This window comes from Strongylocentrotus purpuratus, unplaced genomic scaffold (assembly GCF_000002235.5).
Source record: "Strongylocentrotus purpuratus isolate Spur 01 unplaced genomic scaffold, Spur_5.0 spur5_scaffold_21, whole genome shotgun sequence".
Taxonomy (NCBI): domain Eukaryota; kingdom Metazoa; phylum Echinodermata; class Echinoidea; order Camarodonta; family Strongylocentrotidae; genus Strongylocentrotus; species Strongylocentrotus purpuratus.
The window spans coordinates 868,324-885,000 of NW_022145607.1; the positions used below are offsets into that span (position 1 = coordinate 868,324).

General features: G+C 37.7%; 3 protein-coding genes and 1 long non-coding RNA gene across 5 annotated transcripts in view; 3 read left to right on the top strand and 1 right to left on the bottom strand.

The window, feature by feature from the left end:
• The first annotated feature begins 1,372 nt into the window (after positions 1–1,372).
• LOC115928222 lies at positions 1,373–5,633 on the top strand. Its single transcript, XM_030995201.1, has 2 exons — positions 1,373–1,617; positions 3,669–5,633. The coding sequence occupies exons 1-2, from the start codon at positions 1,434–1,436 to the stop codon at positions 5,237–5,239; spliced, it is 1,755 nt and encodes a 584-aa protein (XP_030851061.1). The 5' UTR covers positions 1,373–1,433; the 3' UTR covers positions 5,240–5,633.
• Positions 5,634–8,665: 3,032 nt separating this feature from the next.
• Positions 8,666–9,331, bottom strand: LOC115928167. The gene has a single exon (XM_030995044.1). It carries the CDS (start codon positions 9,329–9,331, stop codon positions 8,666–8,668), a length of 666 nt encoding a protein of 221 aa, XP_030850904.1.
• Positions 9,332–9,757: 426 nt separating this feature from the next.
• Positions 9,758–12,771, top strand: LOC115927847. Of its 2 annotated transcripts, XR_004065786.1 has the most exons (4): positions 9,758–10,032; positions 11,471–11,564; positions 11,981–12,120; positions 12,672–12,771. It is a non-coding gene; the product is annotated as an uncharacterized LOC115927847 (long non-coding RNA). The 2 variants fall into 2 exon arrangements; XR_004065785.1 differs by lacking the exon at positions 9,758–10,032 and having other exon boundaries at positions 11,399–11,564.
• Positions 12,772–15,283: 2,512 nt separating this feature from the next.
• Positions 15,284–16,677, top strand: part of LOC105447055 — a 27,492-nt gene continuing 26,098 nt past the window's right edge. Inside the window, exon 1 of the mRNA XM_030995045.1 lies at positions 15,284–15,299. Within this exon, the coding sequence (XP_030850905.1) occupies positions 15,284–15,299 (16 nt within the window). The remainder of the gene's footprint in view (positions 15,300–16,677) is intronic.

The following is a 16,677-nucleotide window of genomic DNA, read 5'->3' on the forward strand; positions in this document are numbered from 1 at the left end:
AAAAAAAGTAATGAGGGGTCCTGTGTATACCCTACATGTATGATCATTAATGTAGTGCTTTGAATGTGCATTAGACATCGTTCTTCTACATACAGGACCTCCTGTAAATAAGGACAAATCCCTTAGTAAACAAAGAAAGGGAAGAACTAGAATAAAATATCCCCTCCACTATATACACCTGCAACATAAACTTAGTTCCATTTTCTTTTTTAGTGAATTAATAGGTGGTCGTTTAATATTTGTGTGCTAAATATCCTGAAAATGTTACCTGCATGGGACTTTCAGCTTCATCTTGCAAATATAAGAAATGTTGTAATGTCTACTCATCAGTTAACTCCTTCCAGCTCGATCTTCAACAGTTTCAATCTGTTGGAACAAAAAGAAAACAAAACCAATATGACAATCAAGGCGTCCCTTTCTCCTTAACAAAATAAAAATAGATCTAGCATAAAAGCTATTTTTCATGTCATGGTTGGCCTTAATTTTAATATGGTGTGGAAATCTACATTCCAATTTAATGGACCACAGTACGAATTAAAATTAAATGGAAGATTTAACTTGTGCTTCAAAAAGTGCTTTATATGGCCTATACATATAAAGTAGTCTTAAGTAGAATTGGTTTATTAAGACAAGAAGAAGTGGACTAGATCTACATAAGTAAACATAATTGTGGACTAGGGTCTTCTCTTACACAAACAAATAGATTTATCAACATGAACTGCACAATTTGGAGAAGAAAAAAATCTCTAATATATTAAAAGAATTGATAGGGGTCAGGCGCGTACGGGGTGGGGGGGGGGGGGGGGGGGTTACCCCCCCCCCACCCCCTTGAGCTTTTTTTTATGTGTATGTTTTTCTAGAACCCCCCCCCCCTTTTTGAGTGTTGATTTTTTTTTAAATAAAATTAAAAAAAAAAAAATCTTAATGGATGACCTAAAAAAGATGACTCCCCCCAAAAAAAAGTCCTCTTACCCCCCCTCCCCCTTGAAAAAATCCTGCGTACGCCACTGATAGCTAGGGTCTAGATCTAGATCTAGTACTAGGCCTAGGTCTAGATCTAGTAGGCTAGTAGTAGATCTATAATGACAACTTGACAAGCACGCTGGATCCACACAAAATCTAAATATTAAAAAAACAAATCCTAGTGTTGATGTTTTTTTAAATATATTTTATTAATAAGTTTCAGGTTTACATCTAAATGAATAGGATTTGGAGTTGTTTGATTAGTCTATCAATGGTCACAGATAATTTTGGTATAGGGGGACGCAACTTTTACGTCACTTCCGGTTTCCCACGGTCGCCGCCATTTTGTCGCGGTGAAAACATCGTCTGCGCTAGGTGAATACAAATACACGTAGGTCTACAGTCTACACGCTATAGCTATATCGAGATCAGTATTACCAGTGTAATTGCGTTCATTTATCTAGCTCAAAATGTCATTCAACTACACGGAACAGCTCAGTTACGATGCAAGGCACCGTTACAAAGTAAAGTTGGACTCCGTTGGCCTGGAAAAATGCCCTTACAAGCATCCAGCAGATGTTTGGATAGATGATCCAAAGGCTTGGCCGCGCATTGAATATGCCGATGTCTACTGCTACTTAGTTGAAAGCCACGGTAAGTTGAATGTCTAGTCTAAGTAGAGTCTAGACTAGTAGTATTAGTAGTCTACATTAGATTTTTTCTAGATCTATATCTAGTCTATATTGGATCTTGGAGGGATTTATCTTGAATGAATTGTTTGATAATATTCTCTACGTATTGGTCACAAGCCCATGAATCCATGATTTAACCCGATTTATTGTAGTAAGAGTAAGAGTAAGACTAGATCTAGGGTGTCTGATCGCGCACCCGATGTTGTGTGCTAAAATCTTTCCCATATTATAGAGATTGCACACATCCCTATGTGGTCTACATGCATTGCGCGACCAAGCAAAATTGGTCAATGGTTTTATGAAAAATTTGAAATTCAAACCTTTATAACAAATGATCCTGAAGGTGAAACTCAATAAATGTGGTGTCATATGAAAGAGCAGGTTTTTCTCCATATTCCCCATAGGGGGCCACCCCCGGAATTCTAAAAATATCTTGCTCAAAACAGCGATTTAAACATCGTTTCCATGGTAACTCGGAGATTTACCAATTTCACGAACTGCTCCCCCGAGGGATAAGTTGGGCCAGCTGTAAAGAATATATATCCATGCACTTATTTTTTCTCTAGTCCCAAGGGATCATTTGTTACAACAGTTTGAAAATACCCTTGCTCCACACTTTGCATATCGTGCTGTGCATTAGCTGTGCAGCTTTTGAGCAGAAATTATAACTCTGCGTGAACCACTTTTCTGTCCATTCTGACCAAAATGCTATGAATATTGCACAATTTTTGAGGGGCTGTATCTTTTGATAGAAACATCGGTGAGTCTTGAAATTTGAAAGGTATTAGGCCTAGACTATTCTGATTACATTTTTTATTCCAATATCAAACAAAAATGGTGAAAAACGATCCCAAATTGAAAATTGAAAAATCGTTCAGACACCCTAGTAAGACTAAAGTTAGAGACGAGTAAGAAAGGGCAAGGGCCACTTTTCTAATTCTAATTTCTAGCCCAAACTGGCAAAGGCAAATTTACATTTTGTACTAAAAATTGTAGGCACCCGAAATCTAGACTAGATTATCTAGATGTCTTTGTAAATCTTAGGTTGAACTAAAGTACAGAAAGTACTAGAAACATCAACTTAGTTTGAAACACCGTGACCTGCTATGGCGCTAGTTCAGAAGTCTAGATCTCTATCCAAACTTTGATTGACCCGAAACTCCGGCGTGAAGATACCCAAATGAATTAAATATTCATCAAATGTCCAAATAATGGTTATGATTTAAAAGTCGATGTTTGGTACCTGTTTTGTGACAATTTTCTGATTTTTTTTGGAGTATTTTTCCTAAAACAAAGACTTACACTGCAGCACAATACAATTGCATACCGTACCGATGGTGGTTTGCGGGCGCGCGCATGTGTTCAGTTAGGCCAAATAAAAAAATTAACATGTTTAGCGTCATGTTTTTTTCGAAAAAAAAAGGAAGGAGGCCCTTTTTTTTCCTCAAAATGGCCGCTCGGTACATTTTCCCTGACAGTCGGGCTATCTTTCAAGATGGCCGCCAAAATTTTTTAATTTTTTCTAAATCAGAAATAGATTTTAGATCCATTTTAGCAAGTGTTTTTCATGTTTTTTTATTAAGCGTCCATAAACTAAGATTACAGGCGCCAACTTAACACACGCGCGCCCGCACCTGACCATCGGTACGGTATGCAGTTGTATTGTGCTTCAGTTTGCACATCCGGTGTGTAAAGCCAATACGGGCTGGATTTTTGTGTACTACAAGCCGGACTTTGGTGCATGTACTGGACATTTTGGGTACACGCATGCGGTCCCTCCGACTCCGGTGTGGGGGGCGGGGGATGGAGCTCTTAACTTATAGCTCCATGGTTTGCCGTAAATCCTGTGAGAAAGTGCATAGAGTCTATTATAATATTTTCTATCCGTTTGATAATAATTCCTCAAATCAATATTACACAAATCATACTTTGTTACTTTGTCTTCAATTTATAGGCAGTATGCTTATTTCTCTTTTCTTTCTTTTAAATTCTTTTTTCCCCTTTCTTTTGCAGGGCCATTCTCACATGCCACGATGAAAAACTACCGCAGCTTGGAGGCGCACCAACAATTTCAATCAGGCTGGGTGCAGACTGTTTATCATCAGGTCACGTCCAAGGGGTTTATCATCTTCAGCGCAGCTGTCAAACCGTCTCAGCGCTTGAATGACGCTGCCCACAGTCCCTGGGTGGCAACCGATAATACCGGACAGGTTGTTGCAGCTCACTGTACGTGTATGGCGGGACTGGGGGAGTCGTGCAGTCATGTTGCAGCAGTACTCTTCAAAGTTGAGGCAGCAGTACGTCTAGGATATACGACACAAGCTTGTACTGATGTTGCCTGCCAGTGGAACAATAGGTTCGTGTCAAATGTTGAACCAGCAAAGATTAGGAACATTAAGTTTTACAAGGAGAAGGCAAAGGACAGCATCAAAAAGGACAGTGTTAAGAAAAGGAAGTGGTCTCACTGCACCAAGGACGAAGAAGATGCTTTTATTTCTTCTCTCATGGAAACCGACAAGAAACCGGTGGGACTTAGTTTGTTTGAGGGACTTCCTTGCCACCTATTTAAAAGGAACCCAGCCATGACACCCCAACGTAAACTCCCAGCTCCACTCCCAGCTCCACTCCGTTCCTACTACACGCAAAGCACTGAACTCCAACCACAGAAATTCACAGACCTTCATCAGATCACCATATCAAAGGAAGAGATCGTCGAGATCGAGAAGGCCACAGAAAAACAAGCGGACAGCGTGGTCTGGCATGACCAGAGAGCTGGCCGAATCACTGCATCACGCGTGTACGATGTCCTCCACACAAATCAAGATAACCCAGCAAAGTCAGTTCTCCTCAGTATAACAAACCCCAACATAGCCCCAATCAACACTGCTTCCCTGAAGTATGGTAGGGATAACGAATCTCATGTACTTGAGGAATATTCTCGAACATGCAGCCACAATGACATAAAGATCACTCACACTGGACTACGACTGGATGCAGAGCGTCACTGGCTTGGGGCAAGCGCCGATGGACTTGTGGAGTGCAGCTGCCACGGAAAAGGAGTGATAGAAATTAAGTGCCCCTACTCTGCAAGAAGCATGTCAAGAGAGGAATACCTCAAGAGCGAGTACTGCTGCCTAGATGCGAACTCCAACCTTAAGTATGGACATCGCTATTACGATCAAGTTCAGATGCAGATGCGTGTTTACAATGTTGATTACTGTACATTTATTATCAAAGTAGGGAACGAACTCATGATTAACCAAGTGCAATATAATGATTTTTATGTACATGCTGTTGTCTCAAAGCTTGAGAAGTTTTGGAGAGCGAACATTATATGTGAACTTGTAACCCGGGTAGTAGAAATAAGGAAGAGCAAAGAAGATGTGAAAAAGATGGATGGAGATACTCTGTTCTGCTACTGCCAGGAGCCATACGACCAAAATGACGACAGTCCGGACAATGTAATGGTCGGCTGTGATGGTGCAAAGTGCAAATATGAATGGGTTCATCTACGATGTATTGTTCCGAAACGAAAGACAGTACCTAAAGGAAAATGGTACTGCAAGGGCTGTAAAAATGCTTAAAGGTGTCCTTGATGTTCGTATTTTGTTGCCATGCATACCTAGTTGCTAACAAATTTGTAACAATATTTTTGTGAAATGTTTTCTCTTTTCAAAAATTATATTTGAACACTTCATTGGCAATGGATCGTGGAAACAAATCCCTTGGCTTTTCAGTTTATGCATGAAGTCTGTATGTGTTATGCACATGATAGGTGTTTTAGTCCACACCTGACGTTTAACTTTTTTTTAAATTACCGTAAGCAAGATAAAACACTATTTGACAGTGTACATGGGTACGTACATGTAGTACATATCTTTTTTTAAATGCGAAGGTAAAGATTTTATGATTGTGATTGATGTTAATCAAGTTCACTTTATAACCTTTACTTGGTCTTCGAAGAGACGCTTTATATCACATTGTTTTATTTTGATGTAAAGGGATTCGGTAACTTTGTTTTAGATTCTGAAATAAAATCCTGGATTTAGCTCATGCTGCAATGATAATTATAAACCTTTAGGTCAGTCAGGAATCCCATGACTTTTGCAAGCCGATTGCCTGTCTGAATATCAAGATATTTATGATTGGAAATTGAAATTAACAAAAATTTGTTTTCCTAACAGTTTTTAGGAGTATGGTATAAACAGTCACTCAAAGATTTTAATTTTTTTTTGAGGCACTTCATGATCATTTTGAAGCTCAATTTTTTTAGGGCTTCAATATTACACCATATCACAGACCCTGATAACACGTAGGGTCACGCATCTTAGATTTAACATTGTTCAACGATGCCTTTAACAATCATTGTTCCTGTAATTTACTGAATACCTATGAAAATACATGTACAATTGTACATGTACAGTACTTCCATGATCGATGTAAAAATAAAAGATACTGAAGAGACATGGAAACTGGATTTGTATGTCTTAACTTTGCAATGAAAGGTGACCTTGTAATAAGTCGGAAGGAAATAAAATGGCATGTGAAGAAAGTGAAAAAAGTGTTCCAAAAGAATAACCACTTGATTAGAAGTGAGTGAAAAAAAGGTGTCAAAGCAAATTCAATATGTGACAGTTTGAGTGTTGATTGAAAAGATCAAAAATAATTGAGAGTAGGCAAGGAGGCACAGGGTGTAATGAGAAATAAAGAGATAGTAGCAAGGTACATGTATATACCGAGTTGTCAGCAAGTCTCCAAAGTTAAAACTTTCCTCTCTGTTTTCCTTTTCACTACTACTTTTCTATTTTCTACCTTCCCATCTTGAAAAAAAATTCTTAAACTCTTGTCACACCTGAACTCTGCAACTTGTTTCTTTTCTACCTCTTCTCTGTACTTTTTTTTCACTTTCTCCAAGATCAAATTTAAATATGGTACATGAGCCTTGACTGAAAGGTTATGAAAGAACAATGAGTACATGTATTGATATGGAATATAAAAGAGATGGATAAGAGCAAGAAGAGATGTGATATTGTGACATTTAGATAAGGGAAGGTGGCAGGTGCCCCTAGTGTAGATTTCCTTTTTCCTTCTTCCCTCTTCCCATCCCTTTATCTTGTCTGTAATTTTTCCTAAAAGGGGGTATGATAGTGAGTGGCGAATGCTTGCAAATATTGCAATTGTTCAATTCATCAACTTTTTGACAAATGTTGTCCAAAACAAGCGGAGACATTTTGAAAATGTTTAAGATATCATTGCAGAAAAAGTATTTATGACAATTAAAGCCGTTTGCGAACATGATTGCGAACTTTTTGGCAAATGGTAACCTTTTAAGAACCCTGACAAAACCCAATATACGCTATGTTCGCCACTCAGTGTGATACCCCCTTAAAGGTTTCTTCCTTATCTTTTGTTTTCTTTCATTTCTTATCACCCATTCACTTATTGTTCTTCACTTCTTCATATCAAACTTGATTCCTCTCTTCTCTACACTCCATTCCTTCCAATTCCAATGGGTTTCTCCCTCATTCGACTATCAACCAACAAATATTTCTTGCTCATTTTTCAAGTTTCATTTTTTTTAAATAAATATTTAAAAAAAAAAGGTTCTTTCTCTTCATTTCTCACTTTTTCATTTCTTATGAACTGTTGCTTCTTCATATCCAACTTCCAAGTGCAACTCCATTCTTCTCTACCATTTACTTTGCATTCTTTCCCACAGTTATATCACAAAAGAGAAAAGAAAAAAAAATGGAACTAGTGTAACCAGATTATGTTATTTAAAAAGAGCTTTAGAATTTATTAAGAAATAAAATCAAATACAGTTCTTCCTCCATTTAGTCATGATTGCCATATCGTGGTAATTTAGTAAAATCAATAAGTTTCCATCTACTGTAAATGCTGATATTTTCGCGAGAATAAATTTTCAAGCTGAGCTACCCCAAAATATATTTGTGTTGCACGCAATTCAGCCCTTTCATAACATGCATGAAAAGTGAAAAATCATTCTTATATTTTTGCTGGTTCTAAAATTTGCGCCTTCCGAGTTCCGATCGTAGCGGGAAACCTGCGAAAATTAATGTATCGCAAATTTTTCTACTTTTACACTATTACAAAATATGCAATTAACCATTCAAATAATATTGTGTGGACATGATTATACATCAGTTGAGACTAGGGAAATGCAAATTAAATTATTATCAGCACATTATTAATCAACATGAAGATGGACTATGTATCCATTGTTAGGTTTCAGAAACTATAGAACATTTTACTACAATGCAAGAAATATGAAAGAGAAACAAGGGAAACGCTCTCAGCGGTCTCGCCTGCATTACGCAATTCAATACAATGAAAAATTGAGGTTGGAACATTATTTATAGGCAGGATGGCCCATTAGCAGGCCCAAAAAATGAAGAATTAGATATAATCAGCATTTTGAAGTGAATATTGACTAAGAATCATCAGAAGAATTAATAACTATTATTTGTACCAAGATCGATAACTTGAATGAAATACATGTATGAATAACAAAAATTGATTTATTAATTCTCATATTAAGTTGTGAAAACATAATCCAAGTCTACTGACCTAAAATGACCTTTTACCTTGTGACCTGGAATTTGTGTCTGTGAGTGTCATATGATTTGTGATACTTGATAACCCTTGGGTACAAGTTTCATGGAATTTGAACAAATAATTTTGAAAATATGCTAACAATTCATATATTTAATCTTGCACAGTAGCACTTCGCTGAGACAGGTACGGTAAGCTAACTCTGAACTGGAAAGCAGGAGTCTGGAAAGACAGACCTCCCCCCCCCCCCCCCCCCCCCCACAAAAAAAAAAAAATCAGTAAAAGTGAGCCATGAGATCTTAAGTTCGAAAAGATGAACATCAAAGAAGGAACGCCGTGGCGCAGATAATCTGACAAGATTGAAGAGCGCCATCTAAACGCTAACAACAACAACACTATTCTGTTCGTAATTTCTGCAGTTTGTTCAAAACAGTTAATCAATCCTTGAACACAATGCTCCCACCGAGATTGACCAAAATGCCACACACCCGAAGCAGTCTATCTATGCTGGATAAGTTGTCACCATCTGCCTCGCCTTTCCGTGACTTCACCATGGAAACTGAAAGAGTGTTCTGAAGAATGGTGTAGCGATTCTTCATAAGTCCAATGACACGCTCAACATGGATTCTAATTGACGACATTCCTCGCGACTTCTCCACATCCCATGCTGACAACTGACTTTTCCCCCTTGTAAATGCTGGAGTAATAAGCTCTGCTGAGCAAACCGTAGCGAAGTCATCATGAAGAAGGAATCCTCGATCGGCTAGGATTTGATCGCCAGGTTCATGGAGATGAGGGTCTATGAATCCACTCTGTCTTACAAGTTCTACATCTGATACACGCCCGCCCCATGCTGGAGATAGGTAACAAACAGCTCCAAGAGGAGTGCATGCTATGAATACCTTAACAGTTGTATGTTTTTTGTAATTTGAGTACACTTGAGCTCTAGCATGCAGGTTTTTTGGTTGCTCCATGAATATCTCAAAGCAGTCTATGATGCTTGTCAAACGCGGGAACTTCTTTCTAAAGGCTGATGGAAGGGTAGCTGAAATTGATTCCCGAGACGGCCACTTTAACATGAAGTCCAACTTGTAGAATATCATGTCAATCCAAAGCCAGAAGTACCCCCTGATTGTTGACTCTGCCACTCCGGTCTGGTAAGCGAGGAATTCAAAAGACAAGTCCAGCCGCAAGCGAACAAGAGTGAAAAAGAACTGGTCTTCATATGACAGAGAATCTTTGGTCGTAGCATGGGGTACAAACTTTCTTAATTGCTCAAATTTTTTTACGTAGACAGACAGCGGCAGGCCAGTGAAGAAACGACACTTCTTGTCATCCCCCTGAATTATCTTGGACGACAAACACTTTCCTTCAAGGTGCTCTTTCAGCTTATCTGACTCTTCTTGATATTTTTGACAATCTTCCTGCAGTTTATTGAATTCCTCACGACATTCGTTCCTTTCCTGCTTGACAGCTAGTAACTCTAGTCAGACCGCAGCGCGCGCGTTAATGAGGCTGAAACAAAGACGTTTAAATATAATTACTAGACGGAAAGCAGCACGCGCGGAAACCATGCAGACGAATGGGATTAGGCTCCGCCTCTTTTGGATCATTTGAAGACAAAATAAGCACCCGAGGCGGCTTTTTGATTGGATATGAGCCTCATGAATATGTATTTTATCGATAGTATCGTTTAAGAAACCGGATAATATATTTGACCTCATTGCGTCACTTTAATTATGCAGATTTATGCACGACGCAGGCTACTCGCACAAACTGAGAAGATTTAGTTCATTGAGAATGGGTGAGTAATTGATTGAAATATGAGTAGATTAAGTGAATTTAGTCATCAATTTTGAAAAAGCTGCAATAGTCTTTGTGATCTACGGTAATTTCGTTACATTGTGAGACCGTTCTCAACAGATTTTTGGGGAAAAGACTAGGAAATTATTGCTCTTGAAATTGAACTTTGATTTTCATCGTCATGAAGTAGTTTGACTGCGGTTTGCCGTCATTTCACCCTAGTACTCCAGTTAGGGGCCCGGCCGTTCCGGCAGGCCAACCCCGGGGAATTTCGGTGCTCATCGATCTGCATCAAGATCAAACTTTCTAATCAAGTTTTATTTCAGATTGGATCGTCATCATGAATCTAATTCACCAATCATCGATTTAATTTATATCTAGATTTAACGTTACACCTTACAATAATCTCTGAAGCATGATTTTTTTGATAATCCAAGTGGATTAATTCTTGTTAAAATCTTTAGTAGATGTTGACTGATGGCTTTACTTAATATCAGTGCCATCCGTTCGCTCAGTTGCATCCGTGTCAATTTTATTTAGACCAAAATTATCTGTGACCATTGATAAACAAACAACTCCAAATCCTATTTCATTTAGATGTAAACCTGGAACTTATTAATAAAAAGTATTCAAAAAACATCAACACTAGGATTTGTTTATTTAATAATTAGATTTTGTGTGGGTCCAGCATGCTTGTCAAGTTATCATTTAGAGTCTAGACCTTGACCTTACCACTAGATCTAGATCTAGACCCCTATCAGTGGCGTACGCAGGATTTTTTCAAGGGGGAGGGGGGGGGGGGGGGGGTTAAAATGTTGAAATCGGACCAAAAATTTCGCAACGACTCAACCAGCCACTGAATAAGCATGGGGGGGGGGGGGGGGGTTAGGTCATCCATTTGGATTTGTTTGTATTAAAAAAAACAAAAAACAACACTAAAAAAAAGGGGGGGGGGTTTCCAGAAAAACATACACGTAAAAAAAACTGAAGGTAGGGGGGTTTACCCCCCCCCCCCCTGCGTACGCTTCTGACTCCTGTTATTACTTTTAATGTATTAGAGATTTTTTTTCTTCTCTGAATTGTGCAGTTCATGTTGATAAATCTATTTGTTTGTGCAAGAGAAGACCCTTTGTCCACAATTATGTTTACTTATGAAGTCCACTTCTTCTTGTCTTAATAAACCAATTCTACTTAAGACTACTTTATATTTATAGGCCATATAAAGCACTTTTTGAGGCACAAGTTAAATCTTCCATTTGATTTTACTTTGTACTGTGGTCCATTAAATTGGAATGTTGATTTCCACACTAGACTATATTAAAATTAAGGCCAACCATGACATGAAAAATAGCTTTTATGCTAGATCTATTTTTATTTTGTTAAGGAGAAAGGGACGCCTTGATTGTCGTATTGATTTTGTTTTCTTTTTGTTCCAACAGATGGAAACTGATGAAGAGCTGGAAGGAGTTTAATGATGAGTAGACATTACAACATTTCTTATATTTTCAAGATGAAGCTGAAAGTCCCATGCAGGTAAAATTTTCAGGATATTTAGCACACAAATATTAAACCACCATAAAAAGGAAATGGAACTAAGTGTATGTTTCAAGTGTGTATAGTGGAGGGAATATTTTATTCTAGTTCTTCCCTTTCTCTGTTTACAAAGGGATTTGTCCTTATTTACAGGAGGTCCTGTGTGTAGAAGAACGATGTCTAATGCACATTCAAAGCACTACATAATAATGATAATGATCATACATGTAGGGTATACACAGGACCCCTCATTACTTTTTTTTTGTAAGTGGTCCTTTCACTTCTTGAGCAATGAAGATGAAGAAGAACACAACATAAGATTAACGAACGTCTGTTTATACGATGAATTATGGTTGATATGTATCTATTATTATCACTTTTTAATTGAAGTACCTACATTCCTTTCTCTTATGTAGGATGATGCTTCTCTACAGTGGATGATGAAAGCATGCTGATTACAAACCCAGGAGAGGAATAAAGAACAGATATTGACAGAATCATATCTAGAGATGTGGGCCTACTGCACTCCATACAAGCAAGTGTGCTAATATACCATGTAGGTACCCCCAATAAACTATTGTAGAACACATTTATGATGCAGAAAGTTATAGATCTGACAATTATATTTTTCATTGTCCATTGACTTGTAAAAGAATACTTGACTGAATATCACAATTGTGATTTAGATTAAAACTAAAATGTCAATATACATGAAATATAAGTCTACATAACGTATGTTTCAATAGCATTATTTCCTGTACATTCTCTGTTCCAAGTTGTTTGGTCATTTTATGTAAACCGAGTACTATTCATTTATGACCACGAGTTTACATTACAAGTACATTGTACATGTACCAGTATTACTTATTTCATACTTGTCTGATCCAAGCTCCATCAGGCCTATTGTCTTAATGGGATCATCAGAAATAATCTTAACATGTGGTCAGTAACTAGTCTTGTAGGACAAAAAGTTTAGGTTTTCCCACTAGAACCCCAAGTGAATATTAGTCCTTCCTCTTTTTGTCAGAGCAGGTATCAGGGTGTATGTTATTAGTTGTTGTTTATTTTTTTATACACTGTATCTTATTTCATTTTTCCATTCAACAGACTTGGGTTATCATCACAGCCCTTTCTTCTGAAAACTAGCCTACAACTTCATCGATGAATGCAGAAGACATCTACATGGGACTACGTCTTAAAGATGCCCCCTCATATAATGAAAGAGGACAGTAGAGACAGTGGCGGATCCAGGGGGGGCCGGGGGGCCGGGGGGCCCGGGCCCCTTGAGAAAAAAATCATGTAAAATCACGTGATTTTTACCTTTTTGGGGGGTTGGGCCCCCCCCCCCCCCTGGCGCTCAAGGGGGGGGGGGTGCAAATTGAAATTTTTTTGAGGATCAAAAAAAAAAAAATGTGCTCACTACCCCCCCCCCCCCCCCCCCATCCCACTGAGCGAATTTTCGGTCAGCGTGATTTTCAAATTTTCGGGAGCAAAAAAAAAAAATTGTGCTCTGTACCCCCCCCCCCCCCCCCCCCCCCCCCCCCCCCCCCCCCCCCCCACCCCCCCACTGAGCGACTCTTCGGCCGGCGCGATTTTCAAATTTTCGGGAGCAAAAAAAAAAAAGTTGGGCCCCCTCCCCTAAGAAATCCTGGATCCGCCATTGAGTAGAGATGGGTTTAAACTTAAATATTTACATACTATTTATTTATTATTTGTATTATATGTTTGTAGAATACCACATTTAAAAAAAGCTAATGAATTTATCATCTTGTCAACTTTCAAATAATTAAACTAATCATCAATGAATAAACATTAATGACATTTTAACAATGTCAACTACCATCTTATAGGATGAAACTGAGTGCTGGGCAGAAAGAAATTTCCTTGAAATTTGAATGATAAAGATTTATCAGTCTATATCAAAGATTGAATCAATCAATGATATTTTAATTATAATTATACATGTTGAAATTCATTTACCTCAGTCTATGGACTTCTGTATTTGAAGTTTTGTAGATTATTACATTATTGCTGCTTCAAGTATTGTATGTAAGAAGGTTTGAAAGACAACCCTCTAAATGCACTAAATATGGAAACTGCTAATCATCATTGCCTGTTGTATCCAAACTGCTAATTTTAATAGAATCATGTTTTGATACTTCCTAGCCTAAGAAAACAGGGGGGGGGGGGGGGCTTGTTATCCTCTTCCTGGTGCTGTTTCTAAATGGACCATGTAACAGGTTGCAAAAGTGTAAACAGTATTATATTTGTTATGTTTATATTAGAAGGATTTAGAAAATGAAAACGTTTTGAATTATAGAATTACTGTTGCTAGAAGTAATGGCAGTATTGATGTGTAAGGGAAGGGGGTGGTTTTCCCAGTGAAATTAACGGTATACCAATGTCAAATTGATAACAAAGAGAAAACTATTCCTAAAAATAAAATTATAAAGGACATGAGCCTCCGAACTAACTAACCCTGGTACCACTTCTGTTTTTTTGTTTTTTTTTGGAGGGGGGGCGCCCCAATTTAAAATTTCCAGTGTTAAATTCCATTGTCTTTAAACAAAAAATATGTCAAGATGTTGAAAAACAATGTTTCACTTTCCGTTTTCAATTCGAATAAAATGATTAACATATTTTCCGATCTCTCTGGTCTCTATATTAAAAATGTTCAAAGCTCCTGCAAAGGCTGCAAAAAGGAAAAGTGAAGATAATCCAAGTGAAATGTGGACAGTAATGGAGTGAATATGGATCAATGGTTGATCGTAGTTGATAACGAGTCAATGTAAATGAATGGTATTATGATTGAAAGTGAGACAGAAAGGAACTGCAACAGGTTGTTCAGTCAAGACAACAAACCGTTAGTTGCAGAAGATTATTTACGAAAGACAGAGAAAGAGAGAGAAAGGGAATCATTAAGGTACGATGAGAGTGGGTGGAGAAAAACCATCCTCTTTGCCACATAATTTGTTTGTATAAAATAAGGACACTTTATACATTAGCATATTTAAAATGTATAATCATAGCCAGAGAATTTGTTGTTATGTGGCTTATAGCATGTTTGAGTTAATAAAACAAAAACAGACCCAGTTATTGATAGACTAAAAAGGGAATAGGACATTAAAAATATCAGTATTTCTTATTCAATGAAGTTAAGGCCACTCCCCCATATTAAAAAACAACAAAAACACAACAACGAGAGGAACTTTTAAGATCCACTTCCAGATGCATCCTGGGTACACCAGCTGTTATACTGGTGATCGATAATACAAGTTCGAGCGCGTATTTCACCTAACGGTGATCGCATCAGAATAGTCCACATTGATTCGCTGAATCACTTGCGTTGCTAGCGCGCAGCGTTATGAATAAATTACCCATAATTCCGTACAGTAGATTATTTGACCTCTCTAATTACGCTGATACGCGTATTGTCTTTTACCATGTAGTAAACATCATTCCAGTACACTTTTCGCGGGGATCATCCTACAGAATGCATAATTCATAAGGCTCATGAATTATGCAAGGGGCTTATTTTGGCTTCTAATGGATCCGGACAAAATGGCGGAGCTTGGGGGGCCTGGGCTGAAAGCTGATTTTTACTCAGCGATATCTGGCGATCACATAACATTTACGTCTGCTGAATTTCCATGCGATTTTCAGTGAGATTTGTAGGGGTGTACATGTAGCTGCTTTTTTGGTCGTTAACTTCATTCAACATGGCAGCATGCAACGGTAAGTCACTCTCGAGATTTTCAGCATCAGTTTGATATGTAATTTGCCATATTTCGCAATTTCTAAACAATAATTTTTCACAACTTTTATTGACGTTATTTTTGTAACATTTCAACTGCTGTTTTGACTCGAGAATTTCACTTTTGGTTCCTGACTTTGGTACAAAATCAATTTGTCCACTTTGAGATTCGTTCGAAAGATGAAAAGTCACTGATCAAAAATATGTCAAAACCTAATTGACGCAAAATCATGTTCTTTTTATAATCATAGTAATTAAGACCCTAAAAACCCGGAAATTACCAATTTGTTCTTTCTATGATAGCGCGAAATTGTGTGATTTCATACTCGTGCACGCTCGCCGTCTAAGCAATGGCAATGCATAACTGATAATATAATATATATATAATAATATGGATATTTATATAGCGCCGGTATCCGCCAGGCTCTGACGCTCATGGCGCTGTACATACATGTATTACTATCACAAAAATATAACTTCTTAACTAAAATAAAGTAAACTAAAACACAAATTATAACGCTACATTGACATGATTAGATAGCACTGTTTAGAAAGAGATGGGTTTTTAGAGCAACTTTGAAGGCATGAAGGGTAGTTAAATTACGAATACTAACTGGCAGCTTATTCCAAAGGGACGGACCAGAATGATTATTAAACTCCAGGGAGCTCCGCCGCGCCATCGACTAGCCGAAAACAAATTAGAAAAATGATTAAAAAAGAAATTTAGTAGAAAAGAATCATCATGACAAGTGAGGTATTTGATCTCGGGACCTTAGATTGTTGTCAAGACGGCCTGCGCGCAGGCGCATTACAGGCGCACGCCACAACGCATGGTTACGAAAATGTGGTATTCAGAATGTAAATAAACCAAAGCGAAACATATGTGACGTAGTTGACGTAGTTGACCAATCAGAACTTTCTATTATCACATCTGCAAAATTGACTACTTCTTTTAATTATTCATGAACATTCGCGTGATTTTTCTTGGTTCCTGACTTTGGTACAGCGTAAAATATAATAATTTTGATATCATTGTAAAGAAAAATATTTATGCTTTATGCTGATTATAACATTTTCTTGACGCAAGAATGATTTCTATGTGAAAATCAGCCCTACTCTTTAGATAGATTTATCGTCGAAAAACCCCATTTTCAAGGCGAAATATCTGTTTCCAAAATATATCTAACATGATTGTCATATAAGTATATAGAGAGTGCAACTTCTTATCTTTAAAATAAGACCCATTTCATGAGAAATGAACAATTATAACGGCAAAAACTGCCGATCGGGAAGACCGTCTGCACTACTCATTACGTATGCAAGACACGTAAATTCTTGCATACGTGCTGAGTAAAATAG